At 43.4% G+C, this 26,696-nt stretch overlaps 1 protein-coding gene and 1 long non-coding RNA gene across 6 annotated transcripts in view; one reads left to right on the forward strand and one right to left on the reverse strand.

Moving 5' to 3' along the window:
- Positions 1-7,121: 7,121 nt before the first annotated feature.
- SNX31 (sorting nexin 31) overlaps positions 7,122-26,696 on the forward strand; it is a 53,225-nt gene continuing 33,650 nt past the window's right edge. For 2 of the 5 annotated variants that reach the window (XM_059723840.1, XM_059723841.1), the window contains exons 1-4: positions 7,123-7,283; positions 7,410-7,484; positions 22,352-22,466; positions 23,731-23,795. In XM_059723840.1, coding sequence (XP_059579823.1) covers positions 7,218-7,283; positions 7,410-7,484; positions 22,352-22,466; positions 23,731-23,795 — 321 coding nt within the window. In that variant the 5' untranslated portion in view covers positions 7,123-7,217. Of the gene's footprint in view, positions 7,284-7,409; positions 7,485-22,351; positions 22,467-23,730; positions 23,796-26,696 lie in introns of all 5 variants that reach the window. The other 3 variants (XM_006260915.4, XM_019495748.2, XM_059723842.1) reach the window with 3 other exon arrangements.
- Positions 7,478-26,696, reverse strand: part of LOC109285214 (uncharacterized) — a 57,104-nt gene continuing 37,885 nt past the window's right edge. The window contains exon 3 of the long non-coding RNA XR_009460652.1: positions 7,478-8,604. This is a non-coding gene — a long non-coding RNA (uncharacterized LOC109285214). The remainder of the gene's footprint in view (positions 8,605-26,696) is intronic.

Here is a 26,696-nt window from a genome sequence, read left to right on the forward strand (position 1 = left end):
TACTTTGCAAACTGAAAAAAAGCATTGCATTTGTTTACATTCTGACTTTCTTTGCAGAGGGCTGAAAGGTTAGTCGTCTTCACAAATTCTGGGGCATAGTCCTTTGGACTGAATGCTTTAAGAAATTACATTACAAAAGATAAGGCTGTGTCTATAAGATAACTATTAGGGTTTTTTTACAACTGGCTTAAAGCAAGTCTCTTCCTGTATAAAACTAGTCTTTTGAGTTTTACTTTCTGTTGTTGAATGCCAAAAAGTAGGTACATTAATTAGAGTATGTTACTTACTGAAATGAGTTACTCCTTGATAAAAGCTATTGATGCTCAGTGACACAAATCAGCCTGATTTGTGTTTTACCTGAGTGGCATCTATCTATCTTCCTGTATATTAGAATGAAAAGGGGACTTCCAATTAAATTGAAAGGTGGCACATTCATAACTTATGAAAAGAAGGGTTTTCAAACTAGGCACAATTAGCGTGGATACCTGCCATAGAGCAACAGTGGGGCCAAATGTTGAGCACAATGAAAAGTAAAATGCATAATAAAAATATCCAGACTTCTGTTAAAACAAGAGCTTTTAAAGGAATGTTTCACAACATGAATCAACTTTGAAGTAACTGCTGGTGTTAAGAAATTACCCATAATTTTCAACTCCAACCTTGGGAGAACACTCTTAGAAGCAGAACTAGGCTCTCAAGTAGACTAGAACTAGGACCAAGGGCTTCCCTCCCAGCCACAGCTTTTAGGCCTTTGCTACTCGGATAATCCATAAACTATTACTTGGTATCATCTATTGGTATAAAACTGATAATAGGGGGAGGGCATTGCAAAATCATGCAGTACAGCTGTGGGCTTTTAACATTGGAGTCAAAAGTCTTACAGATTAAAAGGCAAAAAAAGTTGAGAAAAATGCTAGGACAGGTGGGCAAAATGCGGCCTGCAGTGGATTATCTTTAAAAAGCTTTGTGGGCAAAATGTGTTTCAGTTGCCTTTTGTGCCTCTGTGTCACATCCTAAGACCGTTTTTGAAATTTTTTCATATTAAAGCTAGGGAATTTCTTTGGTATGTCCCTATTCAAATGCCTAGAACATGAAAATAACAGTGAATTTTTGTACTGTGGACCTCCTAGCAGGAAGCAGTATAAGTTTCTCAGGGATAGGATAATGGTTGGGAAACCAGCCTGTATTCCACTCCTGGTTCTCCTGCTTTGTCTGTGACTAGCCAAGTCAAATAACTTCTGTAAATTGGGGAAACAATATCCTCCCAGCTTTGTTGAAAGGGGTCTTGAAATCTGTGGATGGGGGAAATAATGGGAAAATGCCGAACTATGTAGCATGTGTGCCACCATGAAACATGGTAGAAGCTATGGTAGGGGGCCATGTGAAGGTCTCCTATTCAATGATACTACAAAGAGGTAGTGAATCACGTTAGTCTGAAGTCAGGTATACATTTTGTAGGTAATTACTTGGTCAGGTGACCAAGTAGGTTGTTATCTGCAAAATCTAATACTTCTCTGAACCAGTTAGTGTTTAATGACACTATAGTGAAATCAGGATTGACCTCTGGCTTTTTGTCTGTTTATGCAGTAATCACTCCTAGACAAAATGCCTAACTTTACCACTATTACTATGCTTCCATGTTGTTTTAAACCTACTTTCAAGATAACAGTTCTGTAATTTTTCCTGCTTCCTACAAGTTTTATCCTTTTAAATGTCATGGTTAAAATTGCTGTTGTGTCCCCCACAAAGAAATACGCACTAGGCAGGGCATTGTCTTGTCTCTATTAGCCAGCTTAATCAGCGATCACTTGATTCTATCTCACATTTCCATAGGGCATTTCTGCATGTCAGAGGCTTACATTAGCTCAACTGATTGATTCAGAGCAGAAAACGGAAACGTTCCTCTAGCCACTCGGACCTAAGCCGATTTTGCTGAATCCTTTAGCATTTCATTCCTTCAGCCCTCCCCCACCTTCTGCTGTAACCATGGCGAGCATTTCAGAGCTGGGGTGAGGGGTAGGGACCAGTGGCACTTAGCTATCTGTGAAATGTTAGAGCCATCTGAATGGACTGTAAATCTGAACATTTTTTAGTCGGACAATATAGTTTAGTTGCACGCTGGACTCCAGAAGAAGGAAAAGAGCCTGCATTTAAGCAGTTAATGTCCTTGGTTCAGGCAGAATAATCCTACGTGTCAAGCACTGTGGTTGCTGTAGCAAAATGCAGTCTGCCTTTCGGTAAGTAAACTGTGCCCTCAGCCCTGCCGGCTAGTTATGTTTTCATCCGAGGAGTCAACAGCACTGTCAGTGACTTGTGGATAACTGGCTGGAAAAGAGCTACTCTTATTTTCCTAGGCTCAGATCCTTGACAAATAGGCTTTCTTCCCTCTGTATCTAGTCACCAAGATTTTTGCATGGAATGTATCAAGAAAGCTGTGGGAAACAAGATTTCCATTTATCCTCAGAGGTAATATACCATGTTAGGATCCGTGGTTTTGAGAGAGTGCCAGGGACTCATGCCTCACTGTTTCCTGCTATCAAGAATCAACTGGGGTTTCTTGAGACACTTGCTTTGCTTGGGCTTTCCATCTCCAGTGGTTCTGAAAAACTGACCCCAGCAGCTCAAAAGACTGCAGATGAAGCAGGAAATCTTGCTCCTTGGGGAGTTCCTCTGACACTGGGAGGGATTTTCCTCCCTGCTACAGTAGCCTGTACCCCACTGCAGCCAGTGTGTATAGTCTGGGAAAGCTGCTTAGCAGTCATGGGAGACCCCCCCAACAGACCCAGTGCAGGACTGCTGTAGGCTGCCACCAAGGGAGCTGGGGACATCTTTTGAGTTAGAAAGCATGAGGCTACAGTCTGGTGCACAGTAAAGAATCTGGGCAGTTCTCAGTTATGGGACTTCCCATAGACAACCTAAGCAGGCTGGTACAAGTTAAAGCCTCTCCCTTGACTGCCTAAGTGATACCAAAAGCTATTTCAGCCCTGTTTTAGAACTGGGAGTGCAAAGATGGCCTTTAGGCGCTTCTGTTGTGAAGGTACAGTACACAATCTCTTCTTTTTAAGCTCTCATAGTTATTGTCTGAAGCTTTTGTTGATTTGAGAGCTCAGCATTCAAATGTAGCTCCCCCGGTTAGGGTGAGATCCTTCTTCCTTAGAGTTCAACACCAGTCAGCAAAGTAACTATGACCTGAAGGAAAAGATTCCCATTGCTTGGTTATGATCTAGGATTAGTTACAGCTATTGATTTAATCTGGTTGCTGATAAAGGTGGCATAAATCTTTCCGACAGGTGCTACAATGAGCTATGATTGGAAGGCAATAGCCCGAGCCCTGCTCAACTGATTCCACCTACTCCATGTTAACAGGTTGTGGCATCAGGTGCCAAGAACATACCTGTCTTGTAAACTGGTGTGCGCGCGCACACATAGGCATCAGTGGATTCCTCAGAATGAAACTCTCAGACTGGAGCATCCTCTGTTGTTGGTGATAATTTAGTTTAGTTTTCCTGTTAATCACTGTCTCAATATCCTGGGTACTACTTCTGGTACCAAAAGCTGGATCATACCTTCATGGTGTAAAGAAAACAGAAGAGCTATAGATACATAATGGAGAAGTCTCCTTATGGGATTTCTGAGGTACCACATGTAAAGACAAGATTTTTACCTTCCTATTGGCAAGGGTGAGGCCACCCAGCTTCACTCACTAATATCCTTATTTTTATGGGGTAAGTCTATAGCTGTCTAACTTCTTGGAGAAATTCCCCCGTTCCCTCAGTTCTCTCTCTTGAAGCTATCCTGCTACCCCCTCTTGGATTGTCAACTGGTGTCTGACTTGCTCCACAGGAATAATGTTGCCATGATCAGCTTTAATTCCTGAGGGTAAGAACTGCAACTATCCAGCAACAAATACTTAAGCCAAAGTCAACAACCAACACCCCTGAAAGTTAACTCTCCCACTCATGGTTTTCATAGGACTGGAAGGAAATGCAGCTGCTGTATAGGCTTAGCTCTTCCCTCAGATTTCTTGGACAATTTATTATCAGGGTTCCTGGCGTATTGTAGATGTCTATGTCAGTGGAATTTGTTGCAGCATTGTGTTTCAGAATCTCAGTTTTAATGTGAAAGCAGTATATTGCCAGCCCTCTTGGCTGTACAAGAGACTCAAAATTCAATCAATGCAGCATTGCTTGCCAGTATTTCACTAGAGCCAGAAATCTGCTTTCAGATGTGACCTGTTCCGTTCTCAACCACTGAACAGTTCTGTGGCTACTGTGTAATTTGTCACTCCCAAGACACAATTAAATTAATTAGTAGTATTCTATGCCAAAAAGACTACCATTTTGCTTCAACATTTTTTTTCTACCTGTTACTCTGTCCTGCCAGGACCTGCCTACAGCTGTGTCTTGCTCTGTATGTTTTCCTGCCAGGGAGAATTGTATTGCTGTGTGGGTTCCCTGTACTGTTCCTTGGAATCAGGCAGCAGGGGTCTGGAAAGCGGGAAGTAGACACTAGCTCAAATGCAAGAAACAAGGGAGATGGAATAGGCTGGCAAACCAGACAGCTTGGAGAACAGTGCAGCAGCTGCTGCCTTGAAAATCAAGGAACTACAGATATTGGCTTCAGGCTCCCCCTTTTTCCTAGACCACCTTGGAGAAGTGGTTTTGAGCTGATCTCCTGAACGCTATCCTGGGAGCTGAGACAAGGACCCAGGGTCCCTAACAAAAACCTGTTTTTGAAAATAATGGTAGAAGAAACTCATCAAACAAACATATCAACAAGTGTCTTCAACTCTGAGTGTTTGTTTTTTTTTGGGGGGGGGGGGACTGCAGATATGGGAAATGAAGGAAATTTTATTGTGATAGAATAATTTTTAAGAATTATCAAAACATCTAAGAGTTGTTAGTTGTTAGAAACTCTACAACTAAGTACCTTGTTTAGGCTACTGCATTATATTTTAACTCCTCAAATTATAACCTGGAAACAACATGTCAACCTTATTGAAACAAATCACTTTGATAAGGTAGCTTCAGTACTTCCCAAATGTATTGTTTCTAATTTGTATTTTGCAGGTAGTTTCATAGTCTGATATTTTGTCCCAGTTCCAGGTGAAGGTTGTAAATGCTTCTAATTATGCACAAAACAGAAGTTTTGAGTTTCAATGATCCCCTGTTCTCAAAACAGACTCTAAAATATCCCCCTGTAAAATTTCCAATCATTGCTTTCATTCTATATTTCCCAGAGGATAGTAACACCTGACAGAAGGAGAGGGATGTGTAAAGAGATCCTCTTAATTTGCCTCTGCAAATATTGTTAAGAGTTTTATTGTAGCTCCTAGGAGCCCTGGTCATGGAGCAGAGCCCTGTTGCACAAAGTGCTGTACTGATGCAGAGCAAAGCTATAGTCTCTGCCCCAGAGACTTTGCATAAGACAGGAGTTAACAGATGGATACACACAGATAAAGAAACAAAGGCATACATAGTATGTAGCTGGCAAAGGAACAGTATGGAGTAGGCAGTGGCATCAGCTCCCCAAAAGCCCATGGTTGTCAGGTTTGTGTAACAAGCAAAATGGCCAGCTTTGCAGAAGCAAGCTTTCTTAGAGAACATCTTCTTGCCTCTCCAGTATTGCATCTGGGTTGAGTATTTGTTACATCCTGAAGAAAACTGAAATGGCTGTGTTATAAATCCAAACAAATGGGCTTTAAAATGGAAATACTACCATGTTTTTAGCTATGCCAAAGCTGCAGGATGCCACTGTGATTAGAATACGCTGTATTCTTTGTAAAAGGAAATAGCCAGCAAGAATAAAAGGAGCATTTTTCAGATAGAAAGATATGTAAGATTTCCTACTCCCAATTCACTTTGTTAGATTAGTGCTAATGTAATCACTTAAAAGTTGAGGAACTCATCAGTTAAGCCAACTTTCATTCAGAGGCCCACACATCATATGCTGAAACATTTACCCAAGTCCATGCCAAACCCCTTTCTATTGCCAGCATACACACAGTGATAAAGATCTAACCAATGACATTCAGTCACAGCTGGCCACATATTCTTTATGGGCTTATGAGCACTTAAATTCAAAACACATCTAATGAACCTGGGACCTGATTTCCTAGCACCTTACACTTGCTCCCTTAGAGTTTCACCTTGCTGTGAGACCCCTGGCTTCTGATGTAACCACTTGCGGACAATATGCTAGGATAGCATAGTTGCTCCCCCTTCGGCTGCTGAGAAACGTAGCCCTTCCCTTCTGGGGTCCTGATGTAAAGAGCCGCCTGGTCCATCAGAATGGGCTAGCAGCCAAACACATCAGAAGGTTGGTTCCTCAGTCGCAGTCGGGTGTCAAGTGCCTTTCCTGGGCCGGGTAGCTGACTGGAACAGCGTGAGAACCTTTGCTACGGCCAGGCATCGCCGCTACACATAATGCGAAACGGAACTTAACAGAGTCACCGTCTGACTCCACTAGATCCTACTGGCACTTCTAAGTCTCCCTGAACCATCATCTTCCACCATAACAAGGACCATCTAGAGATCAGCAGAGGGTTTGAAACGTTCAGCTCTGAAGTGTTGCACCTCCTCCCTCTAGTAAAGCTCCAGCAGTTCGCTGGAAAGGAGCTGTTCCGGGAAGAAGCGCGGCTCAGACCGCAGCTACCTCAGGGAAAGGTGAAAACTTCAAAATCTTCCCCCGCCGCCCTTGGGCGTGGGGACTCCCACTGCCCTTCCACACCCCTCTTTCCTCCAAGCTGCCTACGGGCTGCCCGCTGCCGGGGGCATAAGGGGGGGCCATGATCTCTTACAGGGAACAGATACACGAGTGGGGATGTGAAGGGGGCCTGGGGCAGGGGGTGCGGCACACAGGACATCATCTGTCGTCTGCGCAGTCCCCCGGGGCCGCTGCAGCGTGGGGAGCCCCTGGGCCGGGCCTGCTCGCGTTGCAGCCTGGTTTGCTCTGCGCGCACCGAGGAAGGAGCGGCACAACCGGAGCGCTGCCCCGCCGCTCGCCACCTCCCCCCCCCCCCGGACCGCCGCCGTCTCCCCGGGTTCGCGCCCTCTGCTGGGCCACGGCTCCGCCCCGGCCCGGCACCTCCCTGCGGAGCCGGAGCGCCCAGGCTCGGCCCGGCGGCACTGGGCGGAGACAGCGCGGCCTCTCCCGTCACGTGCGGCAACAAGTGGCGCCGCCCGGACCTGCCCCGCCGGCCGGAGCTGCTCGGCACCATGAAGATGCACTTCAGCATCCCGCTCTCCGAGGAGCTGCTCGAGAAGTTCGGCGGCCGCTACGTGGTGGGGCTGGGGCTGGGGCTGGGGCTGGGGCTGGGGCTGGGGCTGGGGCTGGGGTCGGGGTCGGGGTCGGGGCTGGGGCTGGGGCTGGGACTGGGACTGGGACTATTGACCGGGGGTGTCTTGCAGCTCTACTCCGTGTACCTGGAGGGCTTCCTCTTCTGCAAGGCGCGCTACAGCCAGCTGCACCGCTGGAACGAGCAGGTGAGCGCCCCGCTGGGCAGGGGCAGGGGCTGCGGCCGGACCAGAGGCTCCGGGGGGTTGGGGGCACAGGGGTTGCTGCCCGTCCCTGTCCCCGGAGGCTGGCCCTAAAGGCTCTTCTGGAGCGGGCTGCGGACGTTTCCCCTCCCGCAGGAGCGGGCTGCGCTCGCCGCCGTCCCTGGGGCTCGTGCAGAGCGAGGGAGGCAGCCCGCCCTGCCCTGGGCCCTCACGTCTCTGGCCTGCTGCGGGAGGGATCAAAGCGGAGCTTTAAGCCCACGTCCCAGACAGGTCTGGGGGGGACCCTGACCAGCTTTGCTCCTCCGGGCACCGAGGCGCTTTCCCCAGCCCCGCTCTCCTCCAAAGGTGCACGGCTGCAGAAAGGTTTTGGTTCCAACAAGTTGAGGTCTCTGTGCTGAGACATACCAAGTTCTCTGCTGCTTCCTCTCCTCCATCTTTTGGTAGCAGCTCGGCTCTTTTCATTCTTTCCCTTCTATTTGTCCAGTCTCTTTCACAGCACATCCTGAGTTTTCATTGTATGCAGGACATGTAGCCCAAGCCGGACCCTTTAGAAGGGAGAACAAGTTTCTCAGTGCAGGCTTTCTTGTACTTTGTCCCTCTGCAAACTTCTCCAGAGGTGATCTAGGGTGTTTCTTTATTCCAGCTCCTCTGCTGGTACCTGCTAAAGCAGGTATGAAAATGGAATTGAATAATATTCAGGGAAACAGGTTTCACATAGCTATTTTTAGTGTCGGTGTCTGCAAGGCATTTCTCCTCATCTTAGAATCCCATGAGCTATAAAAAAAAAACAAAAAAAAAAACCAAAACCAAACCTCCTCTAGATTCTCTCTGTGCTGCAGTTCCAATCGTGTTAGCAAGCGATATATTTTGAAAATGTTCTTGCTTAAAAGCAACCAATACAGGGGTTGAATTCCAAGGGGTATGTGAGACTTCACATTCCACCTTGTGACCATGGTTCCCCTCTTAATCCCTTGTGAATTGTGTCAATTGCAAGTGGAAGGTGGACGATCCCTGTGAACAGGCACCGAGTTGAGAGTAGAGAGACCTGAGTTTTACTTGTAGTTTGGCCCCAGATTGCATGGTCTGTCTTGTTCCTGTTTTCTACCTGTAAAACAAAGATCATTACTTTCCTCCTCATGACATTGTCACGATGAGGATAACATCCATTAATGATTATGAGAGGCTTAGATACTAGAATAGCGCAGGTCATAAGTCTACCTAGGTAATTATATGATATAATATTCCAGTTATTATAATGCAGTAATGATGGTACAGAAGAGCTTGATATGTAACGGTGTTCATAATTTAAATAAGTAGACAAGCAAAACTGCTAGTCCTTATTGATGCGTTGCGTTGCTTCAGGATCACTCATTCTATGATCTAACAAAATAAAAATCAGTGAAGGGATTATTGGAGGAAGGTGTAATTATATTGTTATTAATATATTGGGTGAACATGGAAGAGATCTAGGGTATGGATACATGAACAAATTATATTAAGTAAAAAAGTGTAACTGTTGAATCAGCTGAACTGTGGTAACTGTGTCATGTGTCTGCTCCTATCCTGTGGTAAGCATAAATTGCCCTGGTTAAACTAGAACAAATTTACTTCTAAATGAAACGGGGGAAAGCTAAAGGCAGGATTGGAGGACATGCACCACACAGTTGACACATGGTTTGTCCTATGCTTTTTAACTTGGTTGTATATGCCCTTAAAGTGTCAAGTAGCTGGAGCATTTTGATCATTTTATACCGGCATCAGTGAGATATCCATAGCTTCCATGTGGCTTGATGTTTCTGGTGGTAGACTGGAAATGGTCATAGAAAATGTACTGCAGAGGCAAAACCAGGTTACCAGATCATCTATTAGGAGGATTATTGAACTGTGGGAGCCTAAGAAGTTAATTTGATGCTAGCTTCCCCCTCCTTTCCAGATGCTATGATGCATGAAGACAGCTTCAACTGTGTTGTTTCCTTTATGACCCATTTCCACAATAATGATTACTGTAGCTGACATAGGAATATCAGAGAGGAATACAAAGGTCACTTTCGTGACCACAAATGGTGGGCCATATCCGTGAGGAGACCTTCACGTTAAAGCTGCCCATTATTATATCAAACTGATTCGTGCTTTAGAGCTTTCTCTTAGAGTTTAAGGCTGCTTGTACATGCCACATGGGGTTTAATTTGGTTTAGTTCTCCCTAAATTGAAACGGTGGGGTTTTAAAAACACCACTTCCATTTAAGAGTGAAACCAAACTAAACCCCCTTGACATGTACACAGGGGTGGGGGCCCGATCCTTATCTGCCTCTTGGTGGCGAGGAGGAAGGGGGTGAGCTGCCAGCAGGCTGAGCCATCTCTGAACTGCGTGGGGGTCGCCCAGGTGGTCCCAGGGGCTGCCACAGCCATGGAGGGAAACACCGCCCCCCCTGCAATTGCAGAGGGAAGCACCAGGCCCCTGCACAGCTCAGGCAGCCTGGGGTGGGGGAGAGATCAGGCTTGCCACTTTTTTCTCCTTCATTGGAGCCTGCCTGCACGGGCTGCTGCCAGGTCCCACAGCCCCTGAGCTATGCAGGACCCACCAAGTCCCGAGCACATCGGCTTCCAACGGCCCATGTACTGTTGCACTTTGTTAGGTACAAACTAAAATGCCTTGGTATGTAGCAAGATAAAACACCTCAGTCATTTAAAGTGGAATGTGCCACCGAGCGTGCAAAAAGCAACACCATTAAAGCGGTACAAAAGGGTATTTAAGCCGTTTTAAAGGCTAATTTTGTGGTTTGTACAAAGGCCGTAAGAACCTTTGATCTGTTCGATCTTCTCCACCTCTCAATGCTGGGCTGTAATCTTGCAAGCTCTTTTGCACTGACAAAGCACTTCTTCTACTCAGAATTTCATTGTCCTCAGTGGGTTTGTGCAGACACAAAACAGCTTGTGGGTCTATGCCTAGGATTATTTTTCACTCTCACAACCTACTGGGTAAATTTCTTACTGCTTCAAAATTGAGCATTGCAATGTGGGACGATACTAATACAGTGCAGTTGCTTTAAAGGGCAAATGGTACTATTTACTGAGATACTAATTTGAAAACTAGCCTGTATGTAGGGAGAACAATAGTTTGAAGGTTATTTTCTGTCAGTCAGTTTTGTATTTGTCCCTGAAAATCTGTGCTCCTGAATATTAGGAATAGTCCCTGTTCAGAAACTATCCCCTAATGTCTTCTGTCAAATAGAACCTTTAAGGCTAGGTACAGACATTCAAAAAGCCTAAGGCAGCATCAGTCTAAGTTCTGTAAGCGGTGTAGTTTAGATCTGTGGTGAACAGAGCACAGCCTCCCTTTTGTGAGGAAGGGGGCAAATCTTAGACTGGGTTCTGCCATTTTTTAATCAGTCTGTATGTGCCAAACTTCTGTTCTGTTACAGGTACAGATGGGTTTCTGATCACTTATACCAGTAAAAGTGTAATATCTGTATGTGGCCTAAAGGTAAAACTCTTGTTACTTTTCTCGCATGGATTTACATGAAATTGAAACAAACTTTTCTCTGTTTCCCTCCTTGTGTTTAAATTGACATATCTTCAGCTCGTCCAAATAAGTCTTCCTGTAGCATTCCTCTTCAGTGATTTCTAGAGGAGAACGCACAGGCACTTTTTTGATAAAGATTTGAACAAAAATTTAATTTTTAAATGTCTTGTTTTTAATCTTACCTGAATAATGTTATCTGTCCAAGCTTCACCATCTCTGAATTTTGAGTAAACCTGTTTTGTACAGCCAAAAGTGTCAAATTGTTGGTGCATTAAGATGAGGACTCTAACTCCATATTGAAGTATAGTACTTAAATAGGTGTCCTGACTTCTGTTTCCTCCCCTCAGCCCCACCCCACTAGAATGGCAATCCTCTCTATCTTCCTGCAACTTCAAGAGGCAGTGTGAGTACTTATTACTTCTGAAAATCAGGTCACCACAAAGCTACCACTTGATTCGATAGCTTGCTCATGGTGTACCTGCCCTGGCTGAGTCCAGGAGCGAATGGAAATGATTTTAGGTACATTTTGCTCTGGAAAACTTGAGTTTGGTAAATATTGGCCACAGATTTTAAACTTTTCAATTTTTTTTTTCTAGCAGATGCACTAAGGCAGGTTACGGAACCACAGAATCAACTTGTCATTTCAAATTTGCAAGTGCCTGTACAAAACTAGAATTTCATAGTTTCATAGTAGCTAGAGTCAGGAAGGACCTGAACACATCATCTAGCCTGACCCCCTGCCACAGGCAGGAGTGAATGCTAGGTTCACAAGACCCCAGACAGGTGATCATCTAACCCCTTTTTGAATTTGCCTAAGGTAGGGGCGAGGACCACTTCCCTGGGAAGTTGGTTCTAGATTCTGGCCACCCTAATTGTAAAATATTGCCTCCTGATCTCTAACCTAAACCTATTCTCCATCAGCTTATTACCATTGTTCCTCATCACCCCAGGTAGTGCTGTGGAGAAAAGGGCTCTTCCTGTTTGCTGATGATCTCCCCTGATGAGTTTGTAGGTAGCCACCAGGTCCCCCCTCAGCCTCCTCTTGCTGAGGCTGAATAGGTTCAGGTCCCTCTGTCTCTCCTCATAGGGCCTGTCCTGCTGCTCTCTCACCAAGCCGGTGGCCCTCCTCTGAACCCTCTCCAGGCTGGCCACATCCTTCCTAAAGTGCAGTGCTCAGTACTGGATGCAGTACTCCAATTGCGGCCTGACCCGTGTTGCATAGAGGGGGAGTATCACCTCTTTGGACTGGCTTGAGATGCATCTTTGGATGCATGACAAGGTAAGGCTGGCCTTGCTGGCTGTGGTCTGGCATTAGCAGCTCGTGTTCATCTTGGAGTCAATAATGACTCCAAGATCCCTTTCCACCTCTGTGCTTTCAAGAGAGGAACTCCCCAGCCTGTATGTATTCTGTGGATTCCTTCTCCCAAGGTGCAGCACCCTGCATTTGTCTACGTTGAACCCCAACCTATTCTCATCTGCCCACTTTTGTAGTCTGTCTAAATTTAGCTGCAGCCTCTCTCTCCCTTCAAGTGTGCCCACCTTGCCCCACATCTTAATGTCATCAGCAAACTTGGACAATGTGCTCTCAATTTGGAGTAGGTTTTTTTTCTGTGAATTAGATTGAAAGAAGCTTTTGTGATATTCATCTGTGTGAATGCTTCCTCTCTCTGTAAAAGAAACTTTGATCATGTCTCCATCCCTTGGGTGGATTCTTGTTTTTGCTTTTATTCCCTGGGCATTTATTGCCTCAAAAGCCTGCCAAACAAAGTAGGCTTGGGGAGACTGCACAGCTCCAAGCACTGGCAGTAGGCTATGGGAACTTCTGTATAGGAACACAGGACTAGAGAGACCATCTGGTTCCCTGTATGCAGTCTCCTATGGCTATGGGCAGCCATATAATAATTGTGAGAAGAACCCTTAGATTAGAAGGGTCCACAAGAACATTACTCAGCACCCCTAATACCCCAACTGGGATTTTTTTGTTTTGGATACCCTAATCCTCAAAAAAAAAAAAAAAACCCAAAAGAAAACCCACACAAAACAAAAAACCCTAATGCTGTTCCATAGAAAAAGAGCAGGAGAGATGAAGGCAACACTGTGCGCCCATACAATGGGAGGGAATTAGGATCATGTAGTCCTATTTTACCTGGAAAATGGACCATTCTGTACAAAAACATTTTGCAAAGCCAGATTTCCCCTATGGTGCTTTCTGATCTGACCTGGGAAATGAACAAATGTGGATCTCTGGTTCAAGTAGTTGGGTTCAAAAGTTGTTACTTTTTAGTGCTGTTCCTGTAGGAAGAGAGAATAGTGTAGAAGAGAGTGGAGAGCTGAAACCTGTGCTGTGTATGGTCAGAGGCTAAGCAGAAAACTTGATTTCAATGGCTGTCCTTTCGAAAGTGGTGAAGAAGTTTGGGTATAGTAGCTCCCTTTGTAGTCTGAATGCTGTTCTTGGAATAGCCTGATGATGAATAGTTACTGTGACAATGATAAATGGTTCCACAAGAACAGTAGGATTTTTTTTTTTTTTTTTTTTTCCAGAGCTGGTCTCCCTCTCCCTCTGTCTTGTTTTCTGTGAAAGTTTCCTGCATCCTTAATATTAACCCCTGTCCCCTCCTCCCCAACCCTCCACCCGCAAGTATTTGGCTTCTTCCCTCTGGTTTTGTGAGGAGGAGCACAAGGCTTTATCCTCTGCAACCGTCACTAGGCTGACTGTACCTTGGCCACTCCTGATCTTTAAATGTGCACTCTCTCGGGCCCTTAGTAGACATCTGACTCTGGGTAGAATCCTGCAACTTTTCTGTTCTCCGATGGGATGGTGAACTGCAGTTTCCTGTGATCAGCCCTAACTTATCTCAGCAGAGCTGCCTTTGGCTCAGACCTTCCAGTCTTTTCCTTCTGGGGGCTATAACAGCAAGGTCCAATAACCAAGCAGTCTCCTCAAAGCAAAGTGTTTATTATTTAGAACAAAAATATCTCGGGTAAAGTCTTAACAGAACAAACCAGCCTATACATGTACCTTGCCCTGCCCTAAGGCTTCCTATGTCCTTGGTCTAGGAAGGTCCATCTCCTTCAGACATCCTTATCAGCCTCTCTCTCCACCCTGCCCCCACCAACCCCATTAAGCTGTCTCCCTGACAGTTGACACTCACTCCTGAATTAGTTTTTAACTAATTAACTATTATTTACTGTTTAACTATTATTTTTGTTAATCTTTTTCTTGCCACCATTGACAGAATGACTGTTATCTTTTTCTTAGTCTTAGAAGTGTGACAAGGTCCTGTAATTGCCTCCCAAACATTTGCTAGGAATGTGTTTCTCTGCTTGTTTTACCTGCATCCCCCTGCTAAGCTAGAACAATACATTCATACAGGAAAGTCTTAGAATTCACTATACAATAACTTTACCTCTCTGAATAGGTCACATATGCGGTTTAGAAAATATGTAGCATTTCCCTGTTGATTATAATGAATATTTTCATGCCTTGGATCATAATTTAACCCCTACATGACATTGCTTAGAAATGAATTTCCCTTCTAGGTGGGTTTTCACATAATTGTTCATATAAGCATTTTCTGAGCACTTTTGCGAAGCATTTAGTACTGGCATCTCTCAGATACGGCGCTGAAGTAAATGGATCAATGGAAAACGGCCATTGTGATCCCTATTTTCAAGAAGCGGGGGAAAGAGAATCTGAGTAATTATAGTCCAGTTAGTCTCACCTCTATCCTTGGAAAAGTCTTTGAAAAAATTAAGGATCATATTTATGTGAGTCCAGCAGGAAAAATAATGCATCAGGGGAACCAGCATGAATTTGTAGCAGGTAGATCATGCCTAACTAATCAGGTTTCTTTTTTTGACCAGGTCATACAACGCTTAGACACAGGAGTAGAGGTGGATGTTGTTTACTTGGATTTTAGGAAGGCCTTTGATATGGTATCTCATTTCATTCTCATAAATACATTAAGAGGCTGTGATTTAGATGATTACACAGTCTGGTGGGTGGCAAATGGGCTTGGGGGTCGCACCCAGAGAGTGGTGGTAGACAGGTTGGTATCAACCTGGAAGGATGTGGGCAGTGGAGTCCTGCAGGGCTTGGTCCTTGGACCTGTACTCTTCAGTGTTCTTCATCAGTGACTTGGATGTGGGCATGAAGTGTACTCTGTCCAAGTTTGCAGATGATACTAAATTGTGGGGTGAAGTGAACACACCGGAGGGTAGGGAACGATTGCAGGTGGACCTGGACAGGTTGGCAAAGTGGGCAGAACACAATAGGATGCAGTTCAATGAGGACAAATGCAGAGTGCTGCACCTAGGATGTAAAAATATCCAGCACACCTACTGGCTGGGAAATTATCCTCCCAGCAGCACAGAAGCAGAAAGGGATCTCAGAGTTGTAGTGGACTTCAAGATGAATATGAGTCATCAGTGTGACAAAATCATAGGCAAAGCTAACCGCACTTTATCATGCATTAGCAGATGAATGACAAATAGATCCAAGGAGATGATGCTTCCCCTCTATGCAGCATTGGTCAGACCACTGTTGGAGTACTGCATCCAGTTTTGGGGGCCATATTTTAAGAAGGATGTGGATAACCTCAAGAGGGTCCAGAGGAGGGCCACTCATATGGTTAAGGGTTTGCAGGCCAAGCCCTATGAGGAGAGACTAAGGGACCTGGATCTCTTCAGCCTCCGCAAGAGAAGGCTGAGAGGTGACCGTGTGGCCGCCTACAAATTCATTAGGGGCATGCAGCAAGGGATCGGAGATGCTCTCTTCACCAGGGTGCCTCTTGGAGGGTAACAAGGAACAACGGTCACAAACTGACCAAGAACAGAGTTAGGCTGGACATTAGAAAGAACTTCTTCACAGTAAGGGTGGCCAAAATTTGGAATGGGCTTCCAAGGGAGGTGGTGTTCTCCCCTACCTTGGGGGTCTTTAAAAGAAGGCTGGACAAGCATCTGGCTGGGATCATCTGAGCTCAGCACTCTTTCCTGCCTATGCAGGGGGTCGGACTCAATGATCTGTTGAGGTCCCTTCTGACCCTAGCATCTGTGAATCTATGGACCAATGACCTGCTCCAGTGTGGCACTCTCAAGGTTTTGTTTCCCCATGTGTAGCAGCTCCTTTCTTCAGATCTCATCTCACAGTCTGTTTCATGTTTGTCTGGCACTGTTCCTCACTTCCTTTATTTCTACAATGCATTTTCTTATCACTTCAAGTAATGTACTTACCAGTTTTATACTTCCTTCCTTTTTCTCTAAGAATTGGTATATTCTGTTCTTCCAAGTGTTTCCTATATTTCTCTGCAGAAGATTAGCAGAAGCTTTCCAAAGAGAAGATGTTGTATGGAAATTAGTGAGGGTTTTTATGTAAAACAATGATCTGATTGGGTGCTATAGATATTGTGAGGTGGGAAAAGTCACAGAAAGACTTGGCTACTGCAGCACTCAGTCTGTTGCAACTTCTAATATTTTAGGCATGTCACCACCTAGTGGTATCCACGGTGCTGAGTGAAGGACCTAGGCTTCCTATCCAATGCCTGAGCTGACGTAGGCAGATAAGGTTCTTTGGGTAAATCTGATTTTTTTTTTTTTTTTTTTTTTTATTAGACCAACTCAAATAATTGGAAAATTTCTTGCGTGCATACCAGCCTCTGGCTTCTTTACTATTCATTCCATCCAGATAGAGCATACGCCAGCTGCAGATGCTTCCTCAGCCTGATGCAGGATATTTATACCTAAAAGCTTGCAAAGAAGAATTTTTTTTAACTATTTGAGTTGGCCTAATAAAAGATATCAGTTTTACTTAAAGAACCTTGTCTGTCTGTGTTCTTAGACCAACATGTCTCTACCCTGTAACATGGAAGATATTGAATTGAGCCAACTTCGGCATTTAAAAGTAGTATCCTCAAAAGTCAGCGTGCAGCAGGGATCTGCACAAGTTGGCCGATGGGAAATAATGAGGAGACTGGTGTGTCTTGAGACTCTTGGGAAAACAGATGCCTCCCTGCAGTCTAAAGTAAGGTACCCATCTCTATAATCCTGAACCTTCTCTTGGAATTAGTTGTTACATCAACCCTCTCTCTCAAAAGCGTAGTGAGAGGAGACAGTGCTGATAGCATTGCCCCCTTTATCTGCTAAGCTTAGTGGTTTGGGCACTCCCACCCAATTCAAGTCCCTCCCATCTGAATATGTAAAAATTAAATATTCAAGGGAGCTGGTGTGGGATCCCAAGTCTCCCCTTCTCCAAGTGAGTGCCCCCTCTGCTAGGCAAGCTTTTGGGCACAGTCACCCTTTCTCCGGCATAGGGAGCCTCAGCTAGTCTGAGACTCCAAGGAAGGAGAGAAGCTTGAAGTGTGGTAAGATGTCAGTGCAAATGTAAATGGGTAGAGATAAGCAAAACAAAAGGAAAAGCAGGGAAGGGAGGGGGAAGAGAGCAGGGGGAAAAATGTCAGAGGGAGTCTCTGAAGGGTTAACATTTAATAGTGCAGGTATGTTTTGAGGATCTGCTGTTTAGTTTTAAGCATGTCCATGGACAGGACAATGGGACTCAAGTTTCCAACTTTTTTGGGATCTAGCTGTTAGATTGTAACCCAAAAAGCTTATAGATTGGTAGTAAGCACCCACTAGTATAGCTGTGCCTTTCGTCTGAGGTATAAGAAAAATTACTACTTTTGTGGAAGATCAGAAGCGACTGAAACTAAACTGTCCTTCTTAGAAAAGGATTTAGTGCAAGTCATTCAGGAAGATTGTTCCTGAATTGAGACAGTTGATGGGTTTCATTATAACACAACATTTATATCTTGGCAAGGAGGTTTTGGATAAATTCTTCCTGTTTTCCAGCTTTGAAAAACTGGTGTCAATTGGCTTCTTTGACTTGGGGGGGGGGGGGGGGGGGCAGGATGGGGGAGATTCTTCACCTACATCAAACTTGAATGAAGTTGTAAAACCAGGGAAAATGCCCTTCTTGTAGTATCGAATTTTAATGATTGTATTTATTTTCAGTCATTAAGTAAACAAAGGCAGACTTGTAAAATAGTAACAACAGAAATGTGATGTGGACTGATTTTAATTGCAGCGCTAATCTTTATGGAATCAGCTGAGGAACATATGGGTCTTTTATAAACAGCTGGTATAAAAATAAATTTAGAAATCAATGAATCACAAAAGTAATTGGGTATGAAGGAATTAAATTTTGAAATAAACTTGTTTTTCAACATTGTTTAGCCAGCTGTGAAGCAGACTGACTTAAACTTATGTCACTTGTAGATGAAAATATTTGTGTATAGCTGTCCATAACAAAAATAGATTGAAGTACTTCCAATCAAACGTAAAATTATAGGCCTTTTTATACTTTTCATCAATCCCCTAACACCTTCCCCATTCCTCTTTTATGGAAAGCTCATGACACCTTCCTGATTCCTCCCAGGGATGCTGTTCTGACCACTGCTTCCAGATTAGATATTATATCTCAAATGTTTCATTTGCCCTAAACTTTTACCTTTATGATGCACAGTAGCCATGGCTGAAATGGCTTATGTTTGAAGCCATTTTTGTGTGAAGCTGAGGCCTTCAGAAAGATGGCCTGAATCAGCCTTTGGGGGTGGTACCTGTTCTGCCAGAGCTGGAGAGAGAGGCCCACAGCCTGCAGTTCCTAGAACACAGCTCTGCCAGGTACTGATTGTTTGCATTTAAAATTGGCCCTGCCTTTGGGATTTAAGTGTATTGGAAGCAACCAGTTTTTTTAGCTGTGTTGGATTAGTGCTTGCAGGCAGACAGGCCACCCTGTCACACTGCACTTCTTTATGTGCCTATAACCTGGTTGTGGAACATTTGTGTGGTTGTTCAGCTAAATTTCTCTCTCAGTCCTGAAAGCCATAAGACACATGGAGCTTAACTTTGAAAGCTAAAAGTTCTCAAGCATTCATCTCTGAGGTGAGTAAATATTCTCCTTGGTTTAAACTTTTCATGAGCGGTCTTTGTTTTTTCCATTTGTGCCAACCAGGGATAATGGGTGCTGCTGCTTTGCATGAGTGAACCAGCGTGGTGTGAAGGCACACAGAGAAGGCAGGAATTCCTGGTTCTAGTTCTGAGTCTGATTCCATCCCTGGTAAAACCAGAGGTGATATTTCTGCCTCTGTGTCCTGATCTATCAAACAGAGATAATGCTTTGTGATTTCTGTTCACCTAAAATGTTTAACTTCAAGAGGAAATTTACCCTATGTTGTTGTTTATTCCAGAGGTCCTTGCTATAAAAAATGGGTGGGTCTCGGTGCATGTGCTTGCAGGTAGTTTGCTGTCATTATTACCTGCCTGCTTTCTAGTAGCCTCTGGATGACTTACACCTGGCAGGGGAAACACCATGTATCTGGGTCCATGAAGGCAGTTTTCCTTAAGCGTTCCTGGGGATAACTGTTCTTCTGGTGTGGTTTAGTACCCGCTGAGGTGTTGGGGCTTATAGCCCACTTTACGGAAATGGGAGGCTCGTCCCTAGCTTGCTCCTGCAGCCATATGGCTGAGGGCAGGCAAAACTTGGGGGCCTCTGAACCCCAAGTCTTCGGGCTTGGGCCTGCACGTAGGATGCCCACCAAAAGACTTTGAAAATATTTGAAGCCGCAGGTTGGGGTGGAGGATGTTTGCCAGTTGTAGGGTCACTTATGGTTGTGGACTGACTCACGGATTTGGACTTGATTTAGCTTATAACACACACAAATTATTTAAAAAAAAATATTGAGGTAAAATGATTGATTTTATAATAAAAAAAAAAAAAAAAAAGATTGGGAGAGGCTGTGAAAACAGGAAGACTTCGGGAACATGTGGCCATGCTCTGAGCAGGGCAGAGTTGAAAGCAATAGTATTGGGTTTCATCAGTATCAGTGCTGCTGTTCCAAGGATTCAAAAATCATGAGATTTTTTTCAGAATAATATTTTTTTCTTCCTTTTATTTTGTCATCTGGTTTTGATGCTGTAGGGTTCATTCAAGTCCTGTTTTCCAGTGTTTCTGGGCAACTGCAATGGTTAGAAATGACTCTTGACTTTCTTCCTTTATTTAAAAAAAAGTTTATCTTTCACTTGGCTCCAGGAGCTGGCCCTTGAAGAAAAATGCCAGCTATTGCAGTGCCTGGCAACAGTAATTGCATTCACTGTAGCTTGAAAACAGATATTTGTTTACTTATTTTCTTTTCCTAGTTTGGTATACCTTCCTCCTGTGTGCTGGAAGACTCTCATTGCTTTGTCCAAATGCCAGGTTAAAAATGTAGTGTTTTGATTCAACTAAATTAAGGAAATCATATTTCTTCCATTTTTCTATCATTTTTCTTCTCTACTTGCTAGCTACACTCCAGGGAAGATCATTTTAAGGGGGATGAACATGGAACTAGTCAGAAGTAACTGCCTGAACAAAGTATTTTGTAATGCAGCACATTAGATTAGCACAGGTTTTATTAAAAAAAGCTGAACATCCTGCTGAGCTCATTGTAGCTTGGAGTGAAAATACTAAAGAAACAACCTCCTTGGAGGAAAATGTATTGTCTGCTGTTAGCCAGAATAGTTGTCTGTAAGATGCAACAACAGCCTCTAGGAAGGGAAAAGCGCCTCCAAGAAACGCTTCAGTCTCTTCCAGAGTGTGTGAATGATAACTAGTGATATCAGGAAGGCCTCTGAGGATTGACATATCATTTGGATCCTTTTCTTTGAGTTTGTGGAAAAAAAAAGAAGTATAAATCAGTATTTTCTAATACCGAGGATTTATTTGATCTATACCTGCAGTATTGCAGATCAATAAAAGTGTGTGTGTGGTTGGTAGGTTTATGTCACTTGTCTGTAAAATGTATAGCTGGACCCGGACTACTTGTATATGGTTGGCTCACAACCTGCTTGTTTCAGAGCAGGTTGATAAAAGCTGTTCAGCCAATTGCTGCAAAGGGTGCTATTACTTCAAAGGGTGCAGTTTTTTTGATTGGCTAAGGCACAGCCATGGTCTAGCACAGCTTATTGGTGCCCTTTGAAGCAAAAGTCCCAGAAGCAGCTGAAATTCCTCTGTGGTCCTGCCTGGCTGTTTGAGGTTTTGTATACCTCTGGCTAGTTTGCAAGCCCTCATCTTCACAGTGGAGCTGTAGTACATAAAGGCTAGGGACAGATATTCAAAAAGCCTGAGCCTGAATTGATTCAATCTTTGCAGGTTAGTCTAACCTGGCTAGGCTGAACTGGTTTGTAACCATATAGACATCCCCTCTGGACTGAAAAAACGCAGGCACATGCCTGCAGTGGCTCAGGCTAGAATCTGGGGGGCACTAAAGTAGCCCTCTCTTCCCTTCTACAGTGCTGAGATGAGTTGAGGGGCATAGCCTGGCCCTGGCAGGATGCTCGGATTAGGGAGGGGTCCTCCCCAGCCTCACTGCTCCTGGAAACAACTTTTTCCAAGGAAGGAACAGAAAAACCAGCTGACCTGTTGATTAGCTCCAAAAACCCTAAGTGGACACTGTCTTGTCTGCCTTTGTCCTATCTACCTTACACAGACCTCTCGGCATTAACTAGCATACCACATGTTGGCTATGGTCTGTGCTGTGGGAGAGGGGAGGGGGGGAATCCCTGCTTGAGCAGGGAGTGGTGGGGGAGGGGGCACAGGGAAGCCAGGCAGACACCGCTGTCCCTGCCGCCTCTGCTGAGCTCCAGCCAGGGAGCAGATGGATGGGGCCAGCCTGGCTCTCTGGAGCAGAGAGCCTGGCCCAGGGCTGCAAAACATTTGGGATGCTGGGGGACTCTGGTTTAACTTAAACTAGGAAGGGGTCCGGGACAGACGTTTTATAAACCGGTTTGAGCCAAATCAGTTAAGCCTGATGCTACATTCAGCCAGGTTTATCTCAAACTGGTTTCAGCCATTTTCAAACTGGTTTATGTGCACTGAACATCTGTTCTGTTACAGGTTTAAACCAGTTTCTGATCACTTAAACCAGTTTATGTGTAATGTCTATTCTTAGCCAAACACACCGAGTTAGACACAGTGTGATCTTCCTGATGGAACTGAAACATTTCAGAGCTACTGATCTGACGTGTAAAAGTAAAATGAAAAAAGGCGGCATGCTCAATGTTTGCTGTCAGTGGAGCCCTCTGAGTGCTTTTGAAGGGAAACTTGTGATTGACTTGCATTGTTTCTCATTGACTGGGTTGTGAGCGAAATGCCTCTAACCTTCCAGCTATAGTGAATGGATATTTTCCATTCTTTCCTTAGACTGGGTGCACTCTGCTACAATATGACAGTACTATTAGGTCTTCAGAAGCATGAGCTGGTCTTCACTAACTCTACACTTTATTTTAACTCTCATTGTAGTTACGGCGCATCTTTGGAAGCAGTGTGCCTACTTTCCCTCCAAAGTTTTACCTAGCAATGACCAAGTCTATGGCGGATGAGAGGAGGTCTCAACTTGAGCAGTATCTACAAAATGGTATATGATCGGTATTTGTGGTTTACTTTTTAGATACATATGTGGATTCTGTAAGGCATGATTTTGGTGGGTGGGTGTATCTAGGAGGTAGGAGGGAGAATATTAAACTGGATTCAACCATGTTGTGCTGTATGCCATTCAGAGACGCACACTAGAATGAGATATACCCCCAAATGTTAAGACTAAACTATTTGGAGCCTCATCCTGCAATCCTATCCTGTCTAACACTCCCACTGACTTCATAGCAAAAGATGGAGCCTTTTAGAAAGGTCCTCTTGGGAATTCATACCTTTCTTTTGCTTATACATTGGACTTTCCTCATTTTCCCCTTCTCCCCCCCCAACTAAGAAAGCTTTCTTTTCTCAAAAATATCTGTGAACATGCTTGTTGGGATTATTGAACAGCATGTATGGAATACAGGGTATGATGGACACTCCACCTGTAGGAAGCATCATTTCTTTCTTATGAACTTCACATAAGCAGTGAACTAAAATGTAACTATTTCAGTTATAAGAAATAGGAAGCTTGAACATTTTGTAGCTTCTAGTATATGCCTTTTGTGGCCCAGACTGTCAAAAATGGTTTCCTGAACCATCCAGGCACCCAAATAAATAATTTAGGAATAACATGGAATTCACGAATAAAATGGAATGGAAACTAAAATTCTGCAGCCTTCTCACAAGTATCTAGTCTGAGGAAAAGTTAGTAAAATCCAGTGCTTGGACAGCAGTATAAGTGTCTGTGAGGATTCTGGTACATCTCACCCTCAGCTTTTATAAACTAGCATTGAAACTTTGCATTTATTTGGGTGCCTGGATGATTCGGGATTTATTTGGGTGCCTGCTGACTCTGAATTGTTGGCAGCTCCTGTTGCTGCTGGTGGGAGTAGTCAGCCACTTGGTGCTTCAGAAAACCTGTTCATTTTCTCAGGATCCAAACTTCAGGCACTCTTTGTCTTGTGAAATGTGGAGCTACGATTTGGTCTTAAGATAGTGGAAGATGCACACGGCCATGTGTGTGATCTGAAAACAGTTGGGGGACCTTCCAATAAAGGTAGTCATGCATAAACTAGAGGATGGTTAATTGACTGTTGACAGCTTTACCAGCAACAGTTTCCATGCATACGTGTCTCTTGGGGAAAGCGGATAGGGATATTGCAAATACCTCGTTTTCAGTCCTAGACCTTCCTCCCCAGCCCTTCAACTAACCTTGATCTTTACGCCCTTGATGGGTTTTTTTCCCTCTCTCTTTTTTCTTCTTCCAGTTACTATAGATCCAAACATTATAAACAGTGATGTCTTCATCAGTTTTTTCCAAAAATTGCAGCAGGTAAGTTTGAACCTTTCTACAACATTAATTAGGTGTTTGGAACAACTGAATTTATAGTTCACCTCCTTAAACTAAGGCTTCATTTGCCTTTTCTGACTTCCATTATTTATATTGCCACAATACTGACTTCATTTGTAAAGCACTTTGAGGTCTCGTGATCCAAAGCCCTATGTCAGAGCTAGGTATTATTTTTTTTTGTTTGTTTTTTTGTCCTTTGCCAAATGTTCTTAGCCATGAAAAGAATCATTTGTTTTGTTTTTCTGTCCTGTTACGATATCTGATGAATCTTTGGCCCTGAATAACTACCAGAAAGTCTTTGTGCAAGTTCAATGAAAGGATTACACACATTCTTAGGTTTTGCAAGCATAAATGCTTTTTGTTTGTGTCAGTAAATTGGGGTGATAAATGTCCTGATGATGACTGTTGTGAACATGTCAGCTTCTCTTATCTTGTCACTGTGGTGACAGGCCGAATTGGCATGTTTCAAGTGCTGCAACCTGTGCTACTTTTGAAATCCATGTTTACTTGTTCCATACATGTCTATGCATATGAGAGAATGAATATGGAGATTGTCAGTATGAATTACGCCAATGAGTTCAATATAAATATTAAGACTAATAAGCACAAGCATCCCCTCTAAACTGAAACTTTAGCCATGCCTTTGTTCATTTGCTGCAATTGGGAAATTAAGTCACAGTTCCAGAGTAACTTGCTTTGTTCACTATGACCCTTGGATACTGCAGCAGATAGCTTTTTCAGTAGGGATGAAATTTAAGTTCCTGGAAAGCGCCCAGCAAAATGAGCGTGACCATAGTCTGAGTTGTAATGTGAAATACTCGAAACAGGAAGTTAGATTGGACAGACTGTTAAAATGATTTGTATGTAATTCTTTTGTGACTTGTTACTCTTGGTTTCCTGTTTGTTAATGTGTATTTGGCTTAGGAAGGCTGTCTACCTTTATACTAAACATTTCATTGCAACATAGACCTTTTTCTTCTAAAAAAAAAAAAAATTGCTTATTTGCTACTTCTGATCCATCTCTAGAAAAGGTTCTTATGTCAGTGACAATTCTGAATTAAAGGTTTGTTTATGGAAGAACATAACATCTTGCTCTCTGATTCAGAGCCTGTTGAAATCAATGGAATGGCATCTGTTAATTTCCATAGGCTCTGGATCAGCCATACAACAGTTCTGTTAGAGAGAATGTAAATCTTTTATGGGTGAAATTGTATCTTATCCTTCACTCAACTGTTACCTTCTGATGATGGTTAGCTCTTTCTTTCAGAGCTTTGGTGGGGAAAACAAACCTGTATCTAAACTGTAAGTAAGGTAGGACACTTGATCTGGTACTATATTCCTGTGCATGTGTTTGCAGTGTTGAAAGTGGCCCTGCGTGCAGCGGGCATGGATTTACATTTAAAATGACTCTGAAACTGAAGTTTGAAATTTTCAGCTTTTTGTTGTTTTTGCTTTTGGAGATTTGATATGGGAAGTATTCTAATTACACACAGACATGGACTACAGACATGGATGCTTACTAATGTATGCAGTGAGTGCAGACTGAAGTCTAATTTTCTAGATTTCCCAGTAGATTCTGAAATAAATCCTGAAAGCTTAATGCAAAGTTTGCACACCCTTAACACAAAAACAAACTAACTCTTGTTTTGGGATGAATGTTCCTATACAACATTTAAGCTTCCTGCTTGGCATAGATGGTAGTTCTACAGCTTCTTTTGTTTACAGTTTCATTTTATAATTGTTACACTTACATAAAGTGATTTCTTCATAATACAAGTAGCAATAGTGCTGTACCTGTTCTTTCATTCTTGAGAAGAGCTGACTTCTGGGGAGGATCACAAAATTATGTAAGGCTGAGTACAGACAGTAAAAAAAAAACAAAAAAAACAACCCTCCTCCCTCCCCCCCCCCCCCCCCCCAAAAAAAAAACCCCAACCCCAAGGCTGAATCGAATCAGTCTTTGCAGCTTAGTTTAAGCTGTATAGATTGAATTGATAAGTAAACAGACATTCACTTTTGATTCTGGAAATACAGCCACATGCCTACAGTGGCTCAGGCCAGAAGCCATGAGGCACTAGAGAATGCCTGATACTATACCCATTCAGGTTTATCTTAAACCAGTGTCGGCCATTTTTAAAGCAGTTTATGTGCACTGAATGTCTGTTGTGTTACAAATTTGAACCAGTTTCAGATCACTTATACCAATTTGTGTAACTTCTGTCCCTAGCCTAAATGACAGAAGTCCATGCTGTCATTGCCTGTACTCAAATTCCTTTACTTGGTGTAGCTAAAAGCTGAATGAAAGCTTGTTTAGATATTACAAAATCTTGTTTAAGCTGAGTGGAGAGAGCTACAGAAAATATTCTAGTAGTACAATCATATCTTAGTAAAAATATCCTGTTTTAAGAGACGAATGACCTTCATCTTTAAAATATCCCTGTAGAGCCGTTGACTTTCCATTGCTACATCAATAAGACTTCCCAGGCATCGCTTATAGTGTTTTGTATGACGCTTAGAAGTGGTAACATATGGCATTGATATTGCTACTATATTTAAAATTATTTCTGGTTTTATGTGATTCATGATTCTTTATTGCTATTAAAACTTATGTATGACGTTAAAACATATGGGGTAAGGGGAGAAATCAATGATTCAGGAATAAAATGGAATGAAAACTAAAATTCTGCAGCCTTCTCACAAGCATCCAGACTGAGGAGAAGTTAGTAAAATCCAGTGCTTGGACAATGGTGTATGTGTCTGTGGGGAGGCTGGTGCATCTCACCCTCAGCTTTTATAAACTGGCATTGAAATGTTGCATTTGTAAATTTTAATATTCGGGGTATACTAACTTTATGCCATTGCCACACTTCCATTTCTGAAAGG

The sequence above is a fragment of the Alligator mississippiensis genome, chromosome 3, assembly GCF_030867095.1.
Source record: "Alligator mississippiensis isolate rAllMis1 chromosome 3, rAllMis1, whole genome shotgun sequence".
Taxonomy (NCBI): domain Eukaryota; kingdom Metazoa; phylum Chordata; order Crocodylia; family Alligatoridae; genus Alligator; species Alligator mississippiensis.